We start from the raw sequence: 21809 nt of genomic DNA on the forward strand, positions 1-21809 counted from the left end.
GGTACGATCTCTCTCTTCCTCTTCCTGTGAACCTAGATGAGCAGAGCTTCTCCTCCCCGTACAGAGGAGTGGCTGTCCTGAAGGGTGGTGCAGACTGGCATGATCACAAAGGGGTCGGTTGTGGGCTGTGACCGGTCCTGGCACCCTTTCTCTTGGTGGTGCCTCTCAGATCCTTGGCCCGCGGGGGTGGGTGGGTGGGTGGGTGGGTGTAGGGGGGGCTGCTGTCAGCAAAGGGGAAACACTAGCAGCTTGGTGCATGATCGTTTTCTGCCAAGTTCTGTGGTGGCAGTAGCAGGGGCTGAGGGTGCCCGAAGCACCTTCTTTTGGGTGGAGGGATGGGCAGGTGGGTTGAGTTCACCTGAAGTCCTCTCTCCACCTGTGAGCTACAGATAGTCTTCGAGGACTGATACCTCCTGACCCTTGACTTCAGCTCCAGCAATGTCAAACTGGGGGACTATTCCCTGAATACGCTGAACTCTTTCATGTCTCTGTGCTTTCCTTCACTTGAGAAATACTCCTGTGCCTTTTGTTCCACCTGGTGAGGTCCCCCCCACCTCCACTTTCATGAGTCACCTAGAGCAACACCTCCTCTAGGAAGCCTTCCTTGATTCACAGACTACTGGAAAGCACCCTCTCCTGCATTCCCAGCCCTCTGCATACTGTATCACAATATTTTTTCCCTGGCGTATGTGTGATTTTGTCAACGAGCTCTGTGCTCACAATAGGTTCTCAAAGGTTGTTTGATAAATTGCTTGGAAGCTGAGTGGTTAACTAAGACATTGTTCTCAGCTCTGTTCATTTTTCTCTTTCCAATCTTCCTCCTGCCCAACTCTCATCTCTGCCCATCTCCTGCTTCTCATTAAACATTACTTGAGGGACAGAGGCTGAACCCAGACTGTTTGCTAAGCCACCAGCAGCTGATGACACAGCCAGTTGTCCCTCAACCTGGTGCAAATTTCAAACCCCAACCTGTTTGCAGAGGTGGGGAGTGGGAATAACCAGAAGGGGGAGTAAGGAAGGTTGCTCTGTGCAGAGTGGAAGAGGCTTTGGGAATTTAACTGTGCAGCACACAAACCATGACCCGGGGACAGTGGCTGACGCAGGGTCCCAGAGCTGGGCAGGCTATGGAAAGATCAAAGGGTCAGCTTGGAAAACGTAGCCAAGTAGGGCTCTTGAAGACTGAGCAAGCCCGAGGAGAAGGAGCACAGACCTGCCTTCCCCGTAGTGAGCACAGCCCTGACCTGTGGTCTGAAAGAGCCGTGTCATGTGGCTACCCTTCCCCACGCCCAGAACACAGGAATGCTTGCTCTCATCTGACGCGTCCGCCACGTACGCTGTTCTCATAAGCACACACACTCCCAGACCCAGGTCAGCCTCTGTTCCTCAGACGCTCATGGCCAGAACGGAGGTGCTAAATGTCATGGCCACAGGGGTTATTCAAATACCTTTTCTTCATAGGGAAACTGAGGCTCCAGTGGGCCTGCACTCAGACACATGGGGGAGACTCCAGGGATTAGCTGGAGGCAGAATCCCAACTTACCACTCCCCTGTCACTCTCCTGTCACCTCCTGCCTTCCCTCCCCCACCCTCCCCCACACACTTCCATCACAGCTCCCAGTTTGGTTCTCAAGTCGTCCCTGGGACCAGGCCCCGGGACACCAGTTGTCTGCTGGGCAGCAGGTGTGAGTGGCAGGCCGGGGCTCACAGGCCCTGAGGAAGAACCCTCGTGTGTCAGTAAGCCAGCACAGCTGGTCACCTCTGGCTGAGGAGCACAGAGGCTGTTGTCTGGAGAAAGCGACCCATGGTCGGCTTCCCATTTCTGGGAACCCTGTGTTCACGGAACCTGTCCCGCATAAAAGGCCCAAGCCCTGCGCACCAGCAGCCAGCGGGACTGAGGCCCAGCTCCTCCCTGCTTCCGCACTGGCACCCAGGACCCCCGGCCCAAGAGGATGGAGCCTCAACCAGTGGGCCCAGCGGCCAGCACCCACCTCCCGCCCTCTCTGTGGAGAATGGGCTGTGCACCTCAGAACTTCCAACCACGCGCCTCAGAAGGGTTCGCCGACTTCCCCTCCCCGCCCCGCCCCCCCTTCGCCGACGCCTGGTGCATCTCTCGGCACTTCCGAAGCCGTATCTTCACATCACAGCAACTGTCCTACTCATCAGCGGATGGAAATAACTTTTCACGACGGCTCCTCTGATGTTGCCATCTTTTGTGTTGATCAAAACAACAAAACGAATCAGACTCTCGGCGTTTGATTGAAGCCTAATTGGAAATCCAAAGTGGCACTAAATGTTATGGTCTAAATAAAACACATTCAATTACAGAAACCCAACACGGGGAGCATGAGCGAGAGCTCCGGGAAGGAGCTGAAAAGCAGGCTGCAGAGTTCTGGGGTGTCACTGCGGGGCTTCCTGAGTCTCAAGATGGCAAGCACAGAACCCAAAAGCCCAAGGACCCCCCTGCTTAGGGCAGCGATGGCACAGATACCATTTGTCTGGTTCACACTGGAGTAGCCTGGCAGGGGCTGAATCGGGGCCTCATGTCTTCTGGACCTGCTCTCCTTGCAAAGATGGCCAGCTATGGATGGGGGGAGAGGGGGTACAAGGGGGTCATGGTGTCACCCCCTGGGCCCCCCGGTGGTGGGCTGGGGTCAAGCAGGTCAGGAGCCTTGCGACCACACCAGCCTGCACCTCCACCCCAGCCCTGGCTCCTGGGGGTGGTACGAAGGGCCTTGCTCAGGTCCCTTAACCTTGCCGAGCCATCCTTGTGTGCCCAGCGGTGGTGATAATGCCCACCTTCCAAGCTTGTTGTAAGGAGTCCAGATAATGCTTGTGAAGCCTGTGGTCTGCCACACAGGCCACACCGCAGCTGTACCCACCTCGGGCAGGGCACTCTCTCTCCACCCACTCTGACCACCAGAGCCATCTCCCCGGACAGTCCGTGTGAGGCCCCGGGCAGTGTTCACTTTCCTTTGTTGGTTTTGAAAACAAAAAGCGCACTGCTCCAGTCTCCTTGGGGGGTATCAGACGAGGACCTACGAGTCCGTGCTGGTCCCCTGAAGCCTTCAAAGCCGCTGCTAAACCTTTTCCTTAATTTGGAACCAGGTGGAGAGGGAACAGGAGGGGAAGGGCTTTGTGCCCACATACGGCAGCCAGGGGGCGCCGTCTCCAGAATGGGAGGTGTGGCTTCGGCTTCAGAAGGGTGGGGTGGAGTCCCAGCTCTGCTCTTAACCAGCTTGGTGGCTCTGGGCAAATGACTTAGCCAGACTTGAATTTCAGTGTTCCTATCTCTAAAAGAGGTGAGGCCAGTACTTCTCCTCCCATGGGACTGTTGGATTAGCTGAGGTCATGTTTGTAAACTAGAATAAGAAAAACACAACCTGAATGTTAGTTAGATTTCAACACATCTTAAAGTAGAGCTGGGAGTCAGGGCAGGGTGGTTAATTTTCTTTTTTAGGTGTGGCTACAGGCGGGGCGTGATCTGCAGGGCCTGAGCCTGGTGATTATGCATGGGACAGGATCATAAAATACCATGACGACTACCAACATTTATTAAGCAGGTAATAGGTGCCAGATACTTTTCAGAGGGCTTTTTATGTATTAATTCACTTGATTTAATCCTTAGGCAGACGCCATAATTATGCCCATTTTGCAGATGAGGAAACTGAAGCAAAGAGAGGTAAAGCAACTCGCCCCAGGTCACACAGCAGGAAGTGGGTAGTAACACCTCAAACCTCAGCAGACAGGCACAGTCTAGAGCTCTTCATGGGGTCCGGAAATTGCCCATCATCACCCCCATCTGCTTCCTCACATTCTGGTTCGGTAGACCTTCCCTTCTCAAGAGTCACCTCCCTCTCCTGTCTCCTGTCCTCATCTATAAGAGAAAAGGCAGCTCTTCACTCGGTAATCTCTGAGGTTTAACCAGCTCTGAATTGCTGCGTCAGAGAGCAAATGAGCCCTCTGCCGGAGTGACCCCGAGAATGGAAAGACAAGGACAGGCCTCTCCCTGGTTTGTAGGACTTGCTTCAGTCACGGAGTGCACTGTGTGTCTCTGCTACAGCCGGGCTCACTCCCTATTGCAATTTGTCTCCCCATCATTCTTCCCCACCAGAATGAGACCTCCCTGAGGGCAGGGATTCTATTTTATTTATTACTGCACAAAAGCACACTTCCCAGGGCTGCCGTTGCACTGAAAAGAGCAGAAAGAAATCAAGAAGGTACCTATCGTCAGGCAGCCTGATTTGTAACATTTGGCCGCAATATTACTTAGAAAGGCTGCCCTACCTATATCTGCATATGCAAATGACTTGTCAGTGGACAGCTCTATGCATTATACATGGTAGACACTTTAACGGTCTGTTGAGTGAATGAGTCTGCGTATGCAAATGATATGCAAATCTTCCCCTATTTTAATTTGACCCTTGGGAACTTCTTCAGTGACTCTCTTGGGCCCAGGTGGTTGTTGTTGTTTTTTTTTTTAATTGAAAGTCTTTAAAGACAACCAGTTTTCTCTTTTGCCTGTGCCGAGGGACGCTGTTGTCAAGTTGGGAAAAGAATGCTGGGTGGGACCAGGTTAATCAGGATTAATTCTGCTTCTCCTGGTCATTCAGAGGAGGACATCAGCAAGTGACGCCCCTCTCTGGGCATCAGTCTCCTCACCTTTAAAAACAAGGGAGTGGGTTTCCTGCTGGTAGTGAGACCCTATGATTTCCCATCTCTCAGACACAGGAACATCACCCTGGGTAGGCAGACTGTCAGTGTTCAGCACTACCTGCCTAGAAAGAGAAATCAAATCCCTTGCCAAGGATTAGAGAAAGTCTCCAGCCCCCCTGCCCATTTAGAGAAATGAGTTTTTTTGGCACTAGTTCTCCCAGCCTGGGCATTGTGTTCAATCATTTCTTTCCAAACCAAAGGATTTTAAAATAAGAGGCTGGAGTTTTCTCTCTTAAATACAACAAGCCAAGCGTCTGATTAATAGGGTGGGTTTGCGTTTCCTTTCTCTCATGTGAAAATATTTATTAGAAAAATGTTCCAATGAGAATATTAATAGCCAGGGAATCAGCTCTGTGTCAGCCTCTTTGTTCCTTGACATTTGAAGTGGGGGGCGGGGGAAGGGGAGAAAGAGGGAAAATCAAAACCCAGGCTTGGGATGGTCACCTTTCCCTGGGCCCCCTCCCCCAAGAGGCAGGATTCTGCCCTTCTTTTGGGAAAGGCACTGAAAGGAGCAGCTTAGCTCCTGGGCCACACTGGGGTCCCCGTCCTTAACCAGAAACACATGTGCATCAAAGGCTTGGATTGAAAGTGACACATTTGAAAACAAAAGTGCAGCCGAAATTCGCTTATCCTCACTTTCCTAATCCGCAAACTCTGTAATTCTCCCCAAAGCCCCTCAGGCTCTGCTACAGTCCAAGCCTGCTCACATCCTCCTCTCCTCCCCCTGCCGCTCAGCCCAGGTCTCCCGCCCCAGGGCAGAAGGAGGGCTCCTGTTACTGGGACCCCGATGTCTTGTAAAAATACACCTTGGCACGCTCTGCCCGCACCCTGGGAAGCCTTATCGCCTGGACTAAACAAATGTGCACAATCAAAATAATAGTTTGAGATGTCAAAATAAATGAGCAGGGAACATCTGGAAGTGTGATTCCCCACATTTTTTCCTTTCCCTTCCTCAAGCCTTTAGATGCCTTTGGGGTCTGGCAGCTGGCGGGGTGGGCTCCAGGTAGGAGACTCTTACTTCCGATTCACAATAGACCCTTTGAAAATGCTTATTTTGGGTACTAGGTCCAGGTTTGCAGAAGGTAAGCCCTCCCCCAAATCAAGGAAACCCAAATTAGCTCTCTGCTTAGCGGGGGCATACAGCACACCCGGGGATGGCACGCTGGCGTGATGTGGCCCGTCCTTCCCTTCGTGCTCCCCACCCAGCACACACCTTCAATGGAGGCCCCTTAACCGAGGGCCGGGGAAGGGATCTCTCCTGCCCATTAGCCCTTCAGAGAAGGATGGCTTCACAATCTTCCCAAATAATTTCCGTTTCCAAAGTTTTTCTTGCTCCAACTCTCTTGAATTACTTAAGGCGGGGGTAGTTAGGTCAGTTTTCTGTGCTTCTCTGCGGGCTAAGTCAGCACCACCCCGCAGAGCCAAGGTGGGGCACCACCGAGGCCAGCCTTCCTTCCGAGGGGGCTGATGTATTATCGCCGCAGGGACACTGCCCAGGAGAACCCCGTAAAATTGTGTGCCACTGTGTGGGCGATTTCCTGGCAGAGTGACCCTGTTCCTGGTGGATTCCCTCACAGGCTTGCAGGAAGCACTTTCCGAGCCTACATTTAATGTGGGCTTCATTTAGGACCTACGCAACCTTTAGCTAATCACCAGTAGGCTTTAAAGCCCCTGGTGCTTCCCTGTGAGCTTTGGGAAATCAAGCCAGTTCTGATGACTCTGGACTTGGGTGTTGGGCGTGGCGTGACACTAAAGCAGCAGCTAACCCACTCAGATGCCCGCTGGGCCTCCTTGTTCTCCTGTGGGATCAGGATGGGTGATCCCTAAGGTCCTTACTGGCTCTGATGCTTTGTGCTTCCATGACCCTGGGGGTCAGGAAACCATGTATTTATCTTCCCTGAGTCTTGCCTCTCGAAGTGTGCTCATGGACCGTGGAATCAGAATCACCTCAGGTGACCGGCTGTGGAGAGGTGAAGAGGCAGGGAGGAGAGACAGCTATGCGGCTTCTAAGGGTGTGTCTAAAGGGCAATAATTCTACCTTATTTGTGGGAAGGCTCACTCTCTGAGTCCTGAGCTGCTGTGTCTGCCATGATCTGCCATGATCTGCCACGCTCAAGAAGTTGGACTCTAGGGGCCACAGTGCTGTGAAGAAAGCTCATGCCCCATGGAGACAACTTGTCTGAGGCACTCCGGTCAACAGTCCCAGCTGAGTCCAGCCTTCTAGTTCCCAGACAGGAGAAGCTTCCAGATGATTCTAGTCCCTAGAATTCTTAGCAACCCAAGTTATTTGTGTTGTAGAGAAGAGACAAGCCCTCTTCAATGTACCACGTCTGTGTCCCTGACTGACACAGCTTCGGAACATAATAAAATGTTTGTTTCACGTCCCAGAATTCTGAAGTGGTTTGTTAGGTAGCAATAAGTGACCAGAACAGTGAGCTAGCTACAGACAAACACAAGGTCACTCGGAACTGGGGTCCGAGTGCCCACCACTCGGGGAATGGCAGCCCTACCTTTTGAGACCTGGTTTCCTTACCTGTAGAGGCCAGAAATGAAAAGCCCCATGGGTAGCCCCTTTCTGGCCACGTGTCCTCGAGTGCAGCCAGACAAGACCCTGAGGACTTGGGGCCTGACCAATGCTCAGGGTGCCCCTCCCTTCTCTCCATAGAAGGGTCATGACTGGCCTCCTGGGCCTCACATCTGGGCCCCGGGCTGCCTCTGCCTATATCAAGGGGAGCGGGACTGTTTAGTCTGCTGGGCACATTCCTGGATTTTTAAAATAAATAGCAGATTATGAGCGACTTAGCCTGATGCTGTCATTGGGCCAGGCCACAGGCTTCTGAGCCGTCCCTTAGGAGGGAGCAGCAAGAATGGCAGGTTGGAGGTGTTTAACTTGGGAACGCTATCCCAGCCATAATTTAAGTGGAGAGGTTTCTAGCCTTCTGTGGGGTCCCAGAGAACTTCTAATAATATGACTGATAGTAGCAATGATGATAATAATTATACAGCACACTGAAGGTACTATATGTCAGACACAATGGTTACCATTATTCGGCTCATTATACAGATGAAGAAACTGAGGTTTAGTGGTATGAGATCTCAAAGCTGAATGTCTAGCAAGTGGCTGTGGGTTAAATGGAGATCAGTCTGATTCTCAGGCTCCAGCTCTTAAACACTACGCTATATTGCCTTTCCAGGCTCTGAAATAGACAACTGCCTCCCATGCCCCTACCCACCCCAAAACACACGCACACACATGCGCACGCCCCCACTGCCAGCCTTTCTGCTGTTCCCAAGGCCCTTTCCAGCCTGTAAGGAGCCATTCTCCACTGTGACTCCCTTTTTCCATTTCACCCTTCGCTGGATCATTTTATGCCTCTATTCCCTCTGCTAATTCAAACTAATTAAAGTATAAAATAGAATAATTGCTTCCATCCCCATACTCTTTCCCATCCACGTCGAGTACAGCGTTATATTCTTTATCTGGGAGTGGCCAACCTGACGAGTTGGGTGGAAACTGGAGCTATCAAGTTTCTTCTCATCTTCTTGCTCAGTTCTGCACTTGGCTTGTAGCCTGATTTCCCCTGGATTTGCTGTCTGACTTCCATTAGACACTGAGGAGATGGGAGAACTTGTATTCACATCCACAGCATCTGTCGATCTGCTGTTGAGGAAGCCGGGGCGGACTTTCTAGGGAAGAACCAGGCATCCTATCCGTGGGGCACCTGGGCAATTAGCAGGATTGGGAAATCAGTTCCCAAATGCTCCCCTGGGACTGGCCAGCGCTGGATCTATTAACAGTCCATTAACATCGGCTTGTTAGGCGGTGGCACCGGCGACCCAACACTTCTTACTAGTCCTATTTCTTAATTACGTGTAATTAACTGAGAGGGGGGAGGGAGCGAGAATGAATGAGCTGTATGGGATCGTTCCAGCTCTGTGGGGAGATGCAAACTTTTCTAGGCAGAACTTGTGGCCAGAGACTGGGTCTACACTCCCAGGATGCCAAAGGTACAACAGGTGCTGTGTCTTGGGGAAGCAGCAGGGGGCAGAGAGACAAGAGGTAGGGATGAGGTGAGGGCTGGGATGACAGCAGGCTGCTCAGAGATTTACTAGAAAGTGAGAGAAAGCCCCATTCCCATGATGTCTTAGAAGATCTCAGGTCTTCCAGAACCTCGGAAGTCTTAAATCACTGCCTCAAAACAGGAGTACACTCATCCATAACCAGCCAGCATTTCCGCCCTCTCTGTCACCATTCAGGGAAGAAGTTCACACGGACACCCATGGCCTGATACAACTCTTGTTTTAAAAGTTCCTCATCTGGCCTAACCTCAGGCCTGTCTACTGTTGTTCTGGTGTTGTCTTCTGGAGATGGAGGAGAGTCTCAATCCCAACACCTTAGACAAGCCTCTTCAACAGGAAAGGGAGTCTAGAGTTAGATTTGTTAACTGTGTCTCTGAAAGGGAGGAAACTGAGTCTGTGAGAACTCAGGAGTCTAGGCCCCCCAGTTCGTCAGAGGCAGGCCGGGACTAGAACATGGAGCTCCAGGCTCAGCCCGAGGCCTACTAGCTGCAGCCCACAGCCACTTCACTTCCCCTTCATCGTCACTCATGGTCACCACCCTCCTTAGATAGAATCATAAAGGTCTGAGAGCCAGAAGGGGCCTTACAGAAGCTCAATGACCCAGGGTCTGTGTGGCGTGTGAGATCATGGGAGAGAAACTCCCTTCTGTTGAGCAGAGTCTCTGCTGAGCCTCACGCTGACCCCGTAGAGGCACAGTGAGGCTGAGTGACTGGTTTAAGGCCACGTGGCTATGGAATGTTGAGACAGGATCCAAATCACAGCTTCGGACTTCAGAGACAATCTTATTATCTGAAGTAACTTCTCTGTTTCATGACCAAGGAGAGGGTCATGCTTCCAGATCTAGCCACAGCTGGACCAGACCCTAAGCCATCCAACTCTGTCTTCAACAGCTCCCAGGAAAGTGCTTCTTGAAGGATGTGAGTACCCTGTACTCAAGAGTTGCTCGGGCTCAGACAGATGGGCCCCTGAGCTGTTCTTGGCCCTCATCTCTGGGCCCAGCCCCATGTGAAATCACCTTGTTACCCATTTCTACACAATTTACAGCTCTCGGGGTGACAGGTCTCAGAGCTCTGCTACAAATCCCCCTTAGACGTTGCCCACTGATCACAGCCCCACCTGGCATGGGGAGCTCTCTGGACTAATATCTCACCTGCCTGGAGACAGCCCCATTAACCCCAAGTTCTTCCCATAGCTGCTCAGTGGGACCGGCTACTACGGCAGATAGCACAAGAACGGCACAGCAGCAGCAGAAAATGAGGACAAAGGCCAGGACACTTAGAGATACGTTATGCGACCGTTGGTTGGGCCAGGGCTGATGCTCTTGGAGGTGACACCAGATACAATCTCAGGAGGTCATCCTATTCCCCAAAGGCCACTTGCTAGGCTCCAGCTCAGGCCCAGGCCCTTCTCCTCTGACCATATTTTGAATGTAATTCCAGAAAACATCCCATTTGAGAAACAGATATGCAGCCAAAATCTGAGCCTAGGCATCTTCTCAGTTCTCCTAAGGCCTCACTGGTCACTTTGGCTTGCTGTCAATGCTTTTCCACCACACTGGGCTCAGAGAACCCAAGAAAAGAGTTTTTACCCAAAGTTACCTTCCTGGTCCTCAGGCATACCTAACGTGTTCTGAAAATATCACATATATTGTGCATCTGCTGGATCCTTCTGACCATCATTTATCCACCTAACCTGGACTGCCATCTATCCATCCATCCCTCTGTCTGATTATTATCCTGTAGAAGCATCTAGAACGGTATTCACCAAATGTTAACATGGTGTTACTTTTTGGGCAGACCTGTCTGGGTACTCATTGCTATTTTCTTTTCTGTATGTATTGCCGGAATTTGCATGGTGAGCATCCACTGTTTCTGTTTAAGAAATAACCTTATTTCTATAAATAGAAAAGAATAGGGAGAAAAGGCAGAATATTTATAGGCTTCAGTGGGATGTTATAGATAAGTGGCTGCATGTCTCCCTCGTTAGACTGTAAACAACCTGAGGGTAGAGGCCAAGTCCCATTCATTTTGATGCTTTCCCAGCACATTGTTCCCGATAAATATATTCCCAATAATGGGCTTTGTTAGGGCCCACGGACTGTTTTATTAGAATGAGACATCAGTGTTTATTTCTGAGACTGTCTTCCCCATCGTAGGTTAGGCTAAGCCTCCTCCAGCTTAACCAAATTCCCATCTGCCCCTTTTTACGCCTCAACTGCAGGGGCCATATTAAAGAAGGTAAAAAGACAGGTGGGTTCAAGGGGGTCTGGATATAATTTGCATGCAATCTGCATATGATTTATGTCATCTGTTCTCAAGAAGTAATTTTTGAGTTAGAGCTGCATCATTGCTTCCCTCAATGCAGTTATGTGCCCACTGGTCGCTTCCTTCCTCCCTCCACTCTTCCCTCATTCCCGGATTCAGAATTCTTATATTAAAAAAAAAAAAAAAAAAAAAAGGAAAAGAACTCTGGACAAGGTGGGGTTCACCAAGTACACTGGGCATCTTTGCAGCGTATTTGGGGCAACAAATACTCAGGAGCTGGGAGGTACATCATGAACGCTCACTGGTCCTCCAGCCCAGCATCTTTGTCTAGCCAAGAGTCTAGCCTAGGTCTTGGTCAATGCCAAGACCATCCTCCTGCTGAACAGCAGTAGACTCACTGACTGAACGAACGGCAGATACCAGCCCTTCTTAAGGTCTTTGCTTTGCTTTCTCCACCACCATTAATATGCGAATCCTCTATTCCCCATCCCCCCCACCTTGCCCATCACCGTGGCTATCCCGCATTTACCTTCTTTCGCTCACACATATTCAGAACAGATACACTCAGCGGGGAATCATGCTTCATCAGAGAAGGGGGGGACCCTGCCCAATGGTTACCGCGCAGAGGGTAGAAGTCTGTTTCTCAGGCCAACTCTGGCTTCCCAGAGCTGGCCAGCTTCTACGGGCATCAGTCTATGACTCAGGCCAAGATTTTTATCTCCTTCCGGGGCCCCATCTTGGGTCTGTCTCTCCCAGGATCAGGCCTAGCCAGGAGGCCTGGATTATTTACACTTCTTTGGCTCCCTCGAGCAGCAGACTCTGTGGGCCCGGGAGCTGTAAATCTACCCCCTAATCACACCAAGCTGCTCCGTGCAGTCTGGCCCGTTCTTGCGGGGCTGTTCATCACGCACTGAGACAGGGGCTGTGGCCTGGAGAGAAGCCTCCGGGAAGTGGCTGGCCCCAGTTGCTTCTCTCTGGCTCCCTGTGAAAGCCTCCAAGGACTCTGCCTGTCCCTGGACCCCTAGCCGCAAACCCAGCAGACCCCCTGGTGAGATGAACAGTTTCTGACCAAAGGTCACAGGTTATCAGTTACTCCTGGGCTTGAAAAGAGGGACGGGTGTCTGCACTTACCTGTCTCTCAGACAGGATGTATAGGTAACGCTCATCAATGGAGAAGGCCATGTCCCGGAGGATGGGGCTCCCGTCTTTGAGCACAGAGACCATCTCGTACTGGACCCCTCCATGGGGGGGACCATCGGCTCGAATCTGCAAAAGAAACAAGGCATCCTCAGCATGGGTACTGAGCCGTCCCCCAGGGGATTACCTGCTTTGGCCTAGAGCAGGTCCCTTTACTGAAGATAATTCCCTCCACCCTATCCATAGTTGCTACTTTGAACCAGAATTGGCTTCAGGGAAGGTAGAGGTGCTTCTCAGTTCAAACAGCCCAGCTTCCAGCAAGAGAGATCCCTTCCCCAGTGGTCTGAGCCTGCCAGGTCTGGGATTTCTGATGGTGGGTTCTTTTGTGTGTGCATATGCACCCTTAGGAACAATTCTGAATATCCCAATGTGGTTACTGTGGCATGTGTCTACATATATTTACAGCACGGTGTGGAGGGTGTGTGTGTGTGAGTGTGTGCTTGTGCACACTGACTGGTGTTTAGGGTTGGGGAGTCAACATCTGCTTATAGTGTTTCTGCCTCAGGCGGGTAAGGAAGAATGGTTACACAATCACATAAAAGATCAAAAAGCTGGTCATCGAGAGATTCAAGATTTTAGAATCTCAAGAAGGTCTTTCTGCCCCCAAACATATCCCCTGCATGTGAGCAAATGCACCCTGGGATTCTGGAGAGCCAAAAATCCTGGCTCAGACTCTCAGAGCCCAGCTCTGGATAATAAGTCAGAAAGAAAGGACTCAGACACCATCAAGTTCACTGCTTCTCAGCCCTGGCTGCACTTGGGAATCATCTCGGGAGTTTTAAAAGATACGAATGCCAGGGCAGGATCCATTAATCAGAATCTCTGTGGGTGTGGTCTGGGCATCTTCTTGGGGATTCAAAGCTCCCCAGGTGAATCTGATGAGTGGCCAGGGTCTAGAAGCAGAGATGGAGTCCAGTGGTTTTCAAGGCCGCGAGCCTTGAGAATCATCTCAAGGCGGGGGTGGGGGCAGCGCGGGCTGGGGGGCGGGGTTTGGGGGCTTGGGAAAATGCATTGCTGAGCCGGGCCCTGGAGTTTCTGATTCAGCGGAAATGAGGCTTAAGAATTCTCACGTCTAACAAATTCCCGGGTGATGTGGAGGCTGCTGGTCTGGGGGTTCATGAGGGCTAGTCTAAACTCTGCAAAGACAATCCCTAAGGTCATACAAAAAACTGGTGTCCGGGAGTCCTCGGTTTGACTATGCTCCTGCCTTCCCGTTTCTTTTTCCCAACACAGCAGCTGACCGTTGAACAAATAATCCCCAGCCCATCTGAACTTCCTCTAGCTCGAGCCCTATTTCCTCCATGAAGCCTTCCCTAATCTCTCCACCATACTAATTGCTCATCACCCTGATGCCTTTTTTTTTTTTCCTACCAGACATTTTGTCTTAGGATTATAATCAATTGATCTGTTCATTGTGTGTGTACTAGCTACTATGTATTGACTACCCACTCACATTGTTCTCTAATTGGCTCACATGTGCGTAAGTCTGTCAACACTGCGAAGGCAAGGATGCGTTTTCTATTTCTCTAACAACCCTCTGAGGACGAGAATGGGTTCGGGAACCTGGCTGGTGATGGATAAGATGGGACGCTTGAGAAATACTTGTTGAAAGGACATGAACTAGGAACCAGCTGATGAAGTCTCATGAACTCTAGCGCTAAATCAAAGTGAGGTCAAAAGGCATTTTAAGATTGTAGGATTCAGGCCGCCCACCCCCTCACATTCCCTTTCAATTTTCTCTTGTACTTCTAACCACGGCCTTTCCTCTCCCACCACACCAGGAGCTCCTGAGGGCAAGGACCAGGACTTACTCATCCCAAGGGCCAAGCTTGGCGCCTGACATCACAATAAATTCCCCTTTGCCCTTTCTCTGCCTAGCCAGTGGGTCCTGCGTTCAAAGCTGTTGCATCCGGGGAAGGGTTGGGGGGGGGGGTCATTTAATTCATTCTCAGAGAGTGGAGGAAGACTCTGGGGTCAGCAATGATGTCACAAGGCTGAGGTTACTACCCTCTACCCCGGTGCAAATATGATTACGGATTCAAGCAGAGGGAAGGGTCTCTACCAGGAAAAATACCCCATAATTAAAAAGGTTCCCCTTAACATCTGAAGTAGCTTTCTCTCTTAGATGGACCGATCTGAAATCTCCTTGAGGTCCTTCTAGAAATACAGTAGTTTTTAGTCAAAAAAGTTCTTGGGCTATTGCAGACAGTAAAGAGAAGATGTAAGGGTCATGGCTTCCCGCTGGCTTGACCTCAGTGTTCTGTCTCCATTATATGGGGGAGTTCGGGCTCTGTTTCTTCCTCTGAAGGGGAAACGGGCCAGCGCTTCTCATCACCCTCCCTATGACAGCTGCTCCTCTTCAGGGAGATTTAAGTCTCCTCAAGCTACCGGCTCTGCCCCAGGAGCTGTGGAACCAGTAACCCCCCTCAGGCCCGGCCCAAGATCTCCCCGCCTAGAGAGGCTAGTTAAACTTCTGCCAGTTGGGGTAGCCTCCACCCCATGAGCCTGGGCACCTGCCTGCCTCCCTGGCAGGACCTGGACACAAAGTCCAAAGGGGGAACGCCACAAGTCTGGCCTTCCCTCTGTGGTTCCCAGGACGAGATGGTACCCAGGGCTGGCTTAGAGCTGGAATTGAATCAAAGTCAACTTATCATCACATACTCTCCTGCGTTCCACTTAGGACCAATCCCAGCCACTAACTTTTCCCTGAATCAGAGATCTACACAGGTTTGTTTTTTTTTTTTTTCTTCCATCTGCAACCCCAATCTTTTCACAAAGCAGTTGAAGGCAGAATCAAACCTACATAACTCTCAAACGTCAAAGCTAAAACCAAACCAGAACAGAAACTGTTCCTGGTATTGAACCTGAACTAAGCGATCCTATTTCATTCAGTCTAAATCCCTGGAGGGAAGAGCACTACTGCCTCCCCACTTACTCCCTCATCCCATGCTAACCGCCTCCAGCTTGTGTAACCCTCTGAGACACCTGCGGGAGGGCAGAGAAGATGGAGGATGGGGCCAGGAGGCAAGGGCGTCAAGGGCACGGGTTGGGGGCGGGGTCTGGCAGGCAGTGGCAGGAGAGGCCAGGTGGGCAGCAGGCAGCAGAGCTCTTCCCCCCCGACACCCTGTGCTCCCTCTGAGCAACGCACCAAAGTGGGCAGAGTGTAGGTTTGGGACGCAGGGTTCCCAGGTTTCTGTTCGAACTCTGTGCCTGGGCTTGAGTTCTGCCTAATGGTACAGGTTGCGTTCAGATCCCTCCCATGAGCTCCGGTTTTCCCTTCTGGATAATAGGCCACGTTGATCTGCTCAGTGCCCGCCAGAGGAGAACCACCATAGCATGTGCTAGAGCTGTAAGGACTTTGGAGCTCACCTCACCTAAGCTCTTCCAGTCTAGGCTCGCAGCTGGCTAGTGGTGGAACCGGGGCTCAACCCGGCTGTAGCCCGTGTGGCTCAGAGGAGAGCACATGGCGGATGGAAACAGCACAACCTGGGAACAAGGGTCCTGCCTCCGGGCAAGCACATGGTTTCCCAGACTGCTCTGCCTCAGAGAGAAAGTTTTGAGGTTCAAAGTTGTTTCCATCCTTGCCAGACACAGGATGGTAGTGGTATGGTGCCGGTCAGGAAGTCCCGAGCCAATGTGGGATTTTTAAATCCAACGAATCGTGTCTATTTGGTACTGTCACAGAAGAACTAAACTGCGGGTGACACAGTTTTCAGCTTGTGTCCCCAGGGCCAGATTTCAACAACCACAAGGACAACAACGGACTGAAGTGGATCACGAACCAGTCCAAGAGAAGGGGGTCTACAGCCCGAGCTGCACAGGGCAGGGGAGGAGCTGGGGCAGAGAAGGGAGGCGACACACTCGGGGGCAGGCGAGTCACCTGAACATGTCTTTTGGGTTGGGATCCTCCTCTCCTGAGAGGGCCTCAGTGACATGCAGAAGCTACAGAGGCCATTTTGGTTGGACTAAGCTCATGAGGTAGGATAAGAGGGCCAGCTGGAGGGTGACAGTCTTTATTGAAACCGGCAAAAGACAGAAGGTGCCCACACCGTCATGCAAGGAGATCCAGGCTGGTTCTAATAAGAACTCTAATAAGCGCTCACTGCGAGACTGAGTGGCTGTAGGACTCTGCGACCTTCTCAGGAGGGTTTTGAACACAGGATTACTTCTTTTGCTTCATGGCTTGATATGGCCCTACCTGAAGGCGGTAGCACAGACCTAGTGAATTTTCAAAGGGCCCCGTTTGCCTCAAGAACTTATAACAGCTACCCTCCTATCGCTCTTACAGCGTGCCAAGCGCTGTTGAAGGTGCTTAACAAAAGTCAACTCTCTTATCCTTACACATACTGCGGAGGTAAATGTTCTTATTATTCCCATCTTACAGATAGGAAATTTGAGGCCTGGAGGGATTCAGTGGCATTCCCAAGATCACACAGCTAAAGAGCGGCAGAGAAGGGAGTCCCACACACAGCCCGACTTCTCAGGTGCTCTGCGACTCTCTTAGGAGAGGATACTAAGGGGCAAACGAGCTGTTCCTCACCGCCAGGAAAAGAACAGATAGAACAGATGGGAAAGACGGAAAGTCCTAGCTCTCCCCTCCCCCACGCTTCCTCTTTGGGACCCCAAGGTCCAGGCGGGGCAATCACCCATTGCCTGGAGTCGACCATAAACTGAGAACCTAATTTTCAGGGACCTTCATTGGGAGGCGAAAAGTCAGTTTATCAGGGTCGTCTGTGGGGTGGGGGAATGCGAGGTGCAGCCCAGGGGAGGGCAACTGCTGGGCCCTCCGGCTGGGAAGGGGCCTAAGCTAAGTGAGAAGGAAATAGTAATCCCATTAGTGTCTTCCTTTAAACCACAGCTAGGCCTGTGCAGAAATTAATGACAGCCTCTTGAACATCCAATTCAAATCAGCATATCCAATTCCAATTAACTAGCTTACCTATAGGTCCCTCCAAACCCTTTTTCTTGGGCATCAATTTCGTCTATAGTTAGCTCTAAATTATGGACCCCCGGCCTGGGATTTGTCACCCTAATGTCACTTTATTAGTAGTACTGGTAGCATAAATAGTAATGTTATTTATTTATTTATTTACTTGGCAAGACTTGCTGAAAACCAATTGGGAATCTTCTTCTTAGGCCCTCCCAGTAGGAAACAGATTGTTTGGAGAGGCGTCACTGCACAGAGGGAGGCACTGGTTGGTGTCTGGAGGACCGGGATCTAACCCCAGTGTTCTCATTAACTGTCTATGTGACTTTAGATAAGTCACCTTCCTTGTTTGTATAATAGTTTCTGTAGCAGCCAAAGAAGGTGGGAACTCCTGTCCTTATGAGCACAAAAAGGATGTTGGGAGAGTGAAATGAGTTATTAGCTATGAATTTCAGGACTGTCCAATATCCGTTTATGACACGTCTGCTGTGAGCCAGGTCTGTGCTTGGTGCTGGGGATGCTATGGGACAGGATCCCCTTCGGAAGCCCCAGGAGCTGGGAATGGACAAGCCAGCCAGTCTTCATGAACATGCGGGCTAGCCCTTGTGAGAGGAGTTGGCAGGGGGAGGGGGTGGCGGGCAGGGGGGCCAACACCCCCAGGAGGCTGGGGCGTGAGGGAGGCCCTGAGCGGAAGGCTTCCTGGGGGAGGTGGTGCCTGAACGGATGAGCAGGGGCGGAGATGTGAGTGCTTTGGCTCATTTCAAGTGTGATGTCAGTATAAGTGTGTTATTGTTATGTCTGAGCCCAGATTTCTTGGAAACTTGGTCTCTTAGACCTGAGCGCCTGGAGAGGATGAGACTCTTGACGTGCATTTATTGAGGGCTTGTCGCTTTATGTTGGAAAAGTCACTTTGGAAGAGACCTTTATTACTTGATATTATCTCTGTCTCAGGACTCAGGGCTCCCGTACTATATGAATGTGTGGGGGTGTGTGTACACACACACACACGTAGACGTTTAGACAGGGGAGAGGTGGGGCAGGCCTGGTGCTGCTCAGACTGAACTTGGGGGTGAGTTAATGAGTGAGTGTATCTGCAGCTGCATTTAGTGCTGCACGAGAGGATTCAAGCTGAAGTTTATTTTTGTAGAACTTCATGACCCAAATTATTTATAGATTGAAGCCTTCGGTAAATTCAGCTCCGAGATGCTTCCTCCTTCTCCGCTGCGTATGCAAGCACGCACGCGCACACACACATGCACACAGAGGCAGCAGCGCCTCCCAGGCTGCTTCTGTCTGCCCCTTCCCCAGAGCTCTGCAAAGGTTAACTAACCATGTAGACTCCCAGCCAGGGAAGCTGAGGATCCCTGGAGGGAGCCCGGCCTTGAATGCTGGGACAACTGAGAGGGACACTGGAGCCAGGGAAACTCAGCCTTTGGGTCGCAGGGAACCAGGAGAATAGAGGAAGGGGGAGATGAGGCCAAGGACCCCTCCTGGCCCTGAAAAGGAAGAAGGTCACTAAGATAGGCTAAACTTTGTGAATTTTGCACCCCCACCCGGTGCGTGCAGGTGCATACACACAGGCACACCCACCCACACATATGCAGATGGTTCTAGAACTGGTCCCAGGTGAATTGTCGGTTAGTCACTGGGGCTTTGACACTGGAGATTGACATTTCCATGTACAATTATTTCTATTTCTGTGCATGTTGGGAATCTGTCCTAGATGTTAAACTGGTGGGAGGGCGGGTGATCTGGCAGAGGGTTTCATGTTCTAGAGGCTCCTGGATTTCTTCCTTCATGGAAGGCTAAGCCATGGATGGCTTTCTCCTGGAATGTGGCGAGCGGTTCCTGAAAGAAACCGTTGGTTCTCTGGACTTCCGCATCTTGGAACAGCGAGAATTAAGAGCCTGGTTTATGATAGGTGAAGGTGATGCAGTGAATATTTCCTGAGCAGTGACTAGAAGTGTTCAGAGATCAGGTTGAGGAGGCTGGCTGGAGTGAGGGTCTCTTCTCCTAAATCTTGGCTTCGTTGTTCCTCATCAGCCAGGGCTGGATGGCCACGTGATCACTGATCCACGCGGCCCCGTAGAACTGAGAGGGGCAGCCTCTGCTTCAGACCTTCCTGTCTTTAAGGACCAACTGCACTTCAAAAGGGCACCAACTTCCTTATCCCACGGGCCTCTCCCTTTATGTCTCAGCAGAGAGTGACATCAAGATCAAGAAGCAAAAGAACCCACTTTTTGGTTCTCCCTCTGTCAGGGAGGGTTTTGAGCTCCCAGGCCCAGGATGGGGCGGGAGCTTACACAGGTGCCTATTATGGGCATTTGGGAGTGCGGGGCTCTGGCCTTGGACCAACCCCACCTTGCAACGCTGCTCCAGCTCAGACTCGGGCCAGTTAGGAGGATCCCGGAACCAGAAGAAGTTGCCAGGGGGCAGCGGAAGCACTTGATTGTTCTGGGAAACAATAAGATAAACACTGGCGAGGGACAGCTGAAGCATTAAACAGCCGCAGACAAAATCACATCACACAGCAGCAAAGCAATAACTCACAGGGAGCGCACAGAGTTGGGGGGCCATGGAGGGATGGGGCGAGGAATTAATAAAGAATAATGAGCAACCTCTGCCAAATAGAAATCTCTGTTTACTCGAAGCTCCAGCCACGTGAGGCTCTCAGAATCCCCATTCGAGGTGCCGCGCACAGGTTCCTTGCCTGGGGATGCCCTGCCTGGCTCAGGATAGCATCTACCCTCTTAAGATTTTTGGACTGGGAATGATTTGGAAGCACCTCTTAGGGCCCACCGGGAGGGCAACTCAGCTTCCTTGCCAAGCTTTGGAAGGGGGTGTGGTGAGAATCAGGCAGATTGATGCCCAGGTAAACTGCCTTGGAAATGCCCTGCCCGCAGGATGGAGGGGCGGGCCAGCCGGCAAAGCAAAGTAGCACTTCCTGGGACTGAACACAGGCGGCTTCTGAATCGCTTATCTCCCTTTATCAGTGTGGTTCAACGTATTTACTAAACATCGATCGAACATGTCAACCCAAGTGCAAAAGGCTGGAGATATAAACATGAATGATCTTGAACACCGGGAAGTCAGCCTCCCCATTTCACAGAACAAGAAACATTAAGAGTCGAGAGCAAGTTAGGGACAGAGCCAAGCTCAAAGCCCAGTCTGCCTGATTCCAAAGCCTGTACTCTGTCTCTTTCATGAGGCTCCCTCTGGGGCCTCACTTTTCCCTAAGTCAAACAAGAGGACAATGCCTGCACTGGGACTAAAAATTACATCTAAAAAGTGCTCAGTGCCCCTGGAGATAAGTCCTGGGGGACACAATAGATCATATAGCTGTCTCCTCCGCTATGACAAAGAAGGCCACCTGCAGTCTGGAAAAAGAGCAAAGGGTGGGGCGTTTAAGAGGGTTATTACCCTCTTTAATTAACTCATTCCTTTCAATGGCCTAAAATTGCCCTGCATTTCATAATCTGGAACAGTAATCTCTGGCTTTCATTAACACCAAGGATGACATTTAAAGCCGCAAGGATGGGAAGGGAGGTCTAGACTTGTGAGCACAGCTCTCTGACATGGGGCTTGTGCCTGAATGCAGGAGGCTCCCTGAGATTTTAAAAGGAAGAGTCATTTGGAAAATGCATGTGGCTTGCATACACTGTGGTGCAGAAAATGCGCGGGTAACCGAGAGACTGGAGAGCACACCCAAGCGGCCGTATTTCTCTTCCCATTGCTAACGGGCGAGGTCTGAGTCTTTATTGCCTCTTATCTGGGTTACAGCAATAACCTGAGAAATCTCCCTGCCTCTAGCATATTCCTGCTCTAATCTGTTCTACCAACACGGCCAGATTAATCTTCTTAAAACACTTATTTGATCCTGCCTTTTCTGGATGCAAAATCCTCAAATTTCAGGTGTTTGTAATTTTCTTTCTCTTGCTTATCTCACTTCTAATTTTTTTTTGTGTGTGTGATGAACATACACTACTTTTGGAATATGAAAGAAAGTAAATCATCGCATGCACTCATGCACATGCACACAGAACGCCTCTTACTGCCCCCACTGAGAATTTAGAAAAGCTCATGTCCCTTCCTTGCCATGCATGGGTCTAGCTAGCATGGCCTCACCATTCTCCAGTTACGTCTCCCGGTTTTTGGTCATCATGTCTTGGCTTGACAATTAATTTATTCTCCTTCCTAGATCCTAGCCATCCTTCAAGGCCTAACCCAAATGCCCCCTCCTCCAGGAAGCCCATCCTGATCTCTCCTTTGAACTCCCAGAGTCCCTAGCAAGTCTCTTAGCATGGTGATCTGTGAACACATGCAATGATCTCTCCTAAGATTGTAAGTTCCTAGAAAACAGACACTTCTTGGTACAGCTTCATATGCCTTCCTGCATTCTGTACTACGGTACACATAGTAGGGCTTGAATCACACCCGATGATGGAATGAATGAGTCCCTGGTACTGAAACTGGCTAGGAATGGAACACTAGCCACAGCTCCCATTTATTTAACCCCTATGAGTGTTAGACATTGTGCTAAGGGCTCTCTAAACGCCCTCTCATTAAATCTTCACCACAACCCTATTAGTCCCATGTTACAGATGAAGAAACAGAGGCACAGAGGTGTG

At 50.8% G+C, this 21809-nt stretch overlaps 1 protein-coding gene across 1 annotated transcript in view; it reads right to left on the reverse strand.

The window, feature by feature from the left end:
- The window catches only part of PLXNA2 (plexin A2), a 182901-nt gene that overhangs the window by 100700 nt on the left and 60392 nt on the right, over positions 1 to 21809 (reverse strand). Inside the window, exon 3 of the mRNA XM_080824370.1 lies at positions 12189 to 12323. Within this exon, the coding sequence (XP_080680496.1) occupies positions 12189 to 12323 (135 nt within the window). The remainder of the gene's footprint in view (positions 1 to 12188; positions 12324 to 21809) is intronic.

This window comes from Martes martes, assembly GCF_963455335.1.
Source record: "Martes martes genome assembly, chromosome: 15".
NCBI lineage: Eukaryota > Metazoa > Chordata > Mammalia > Carnivora > Mustelidae > Martes > Martes martes.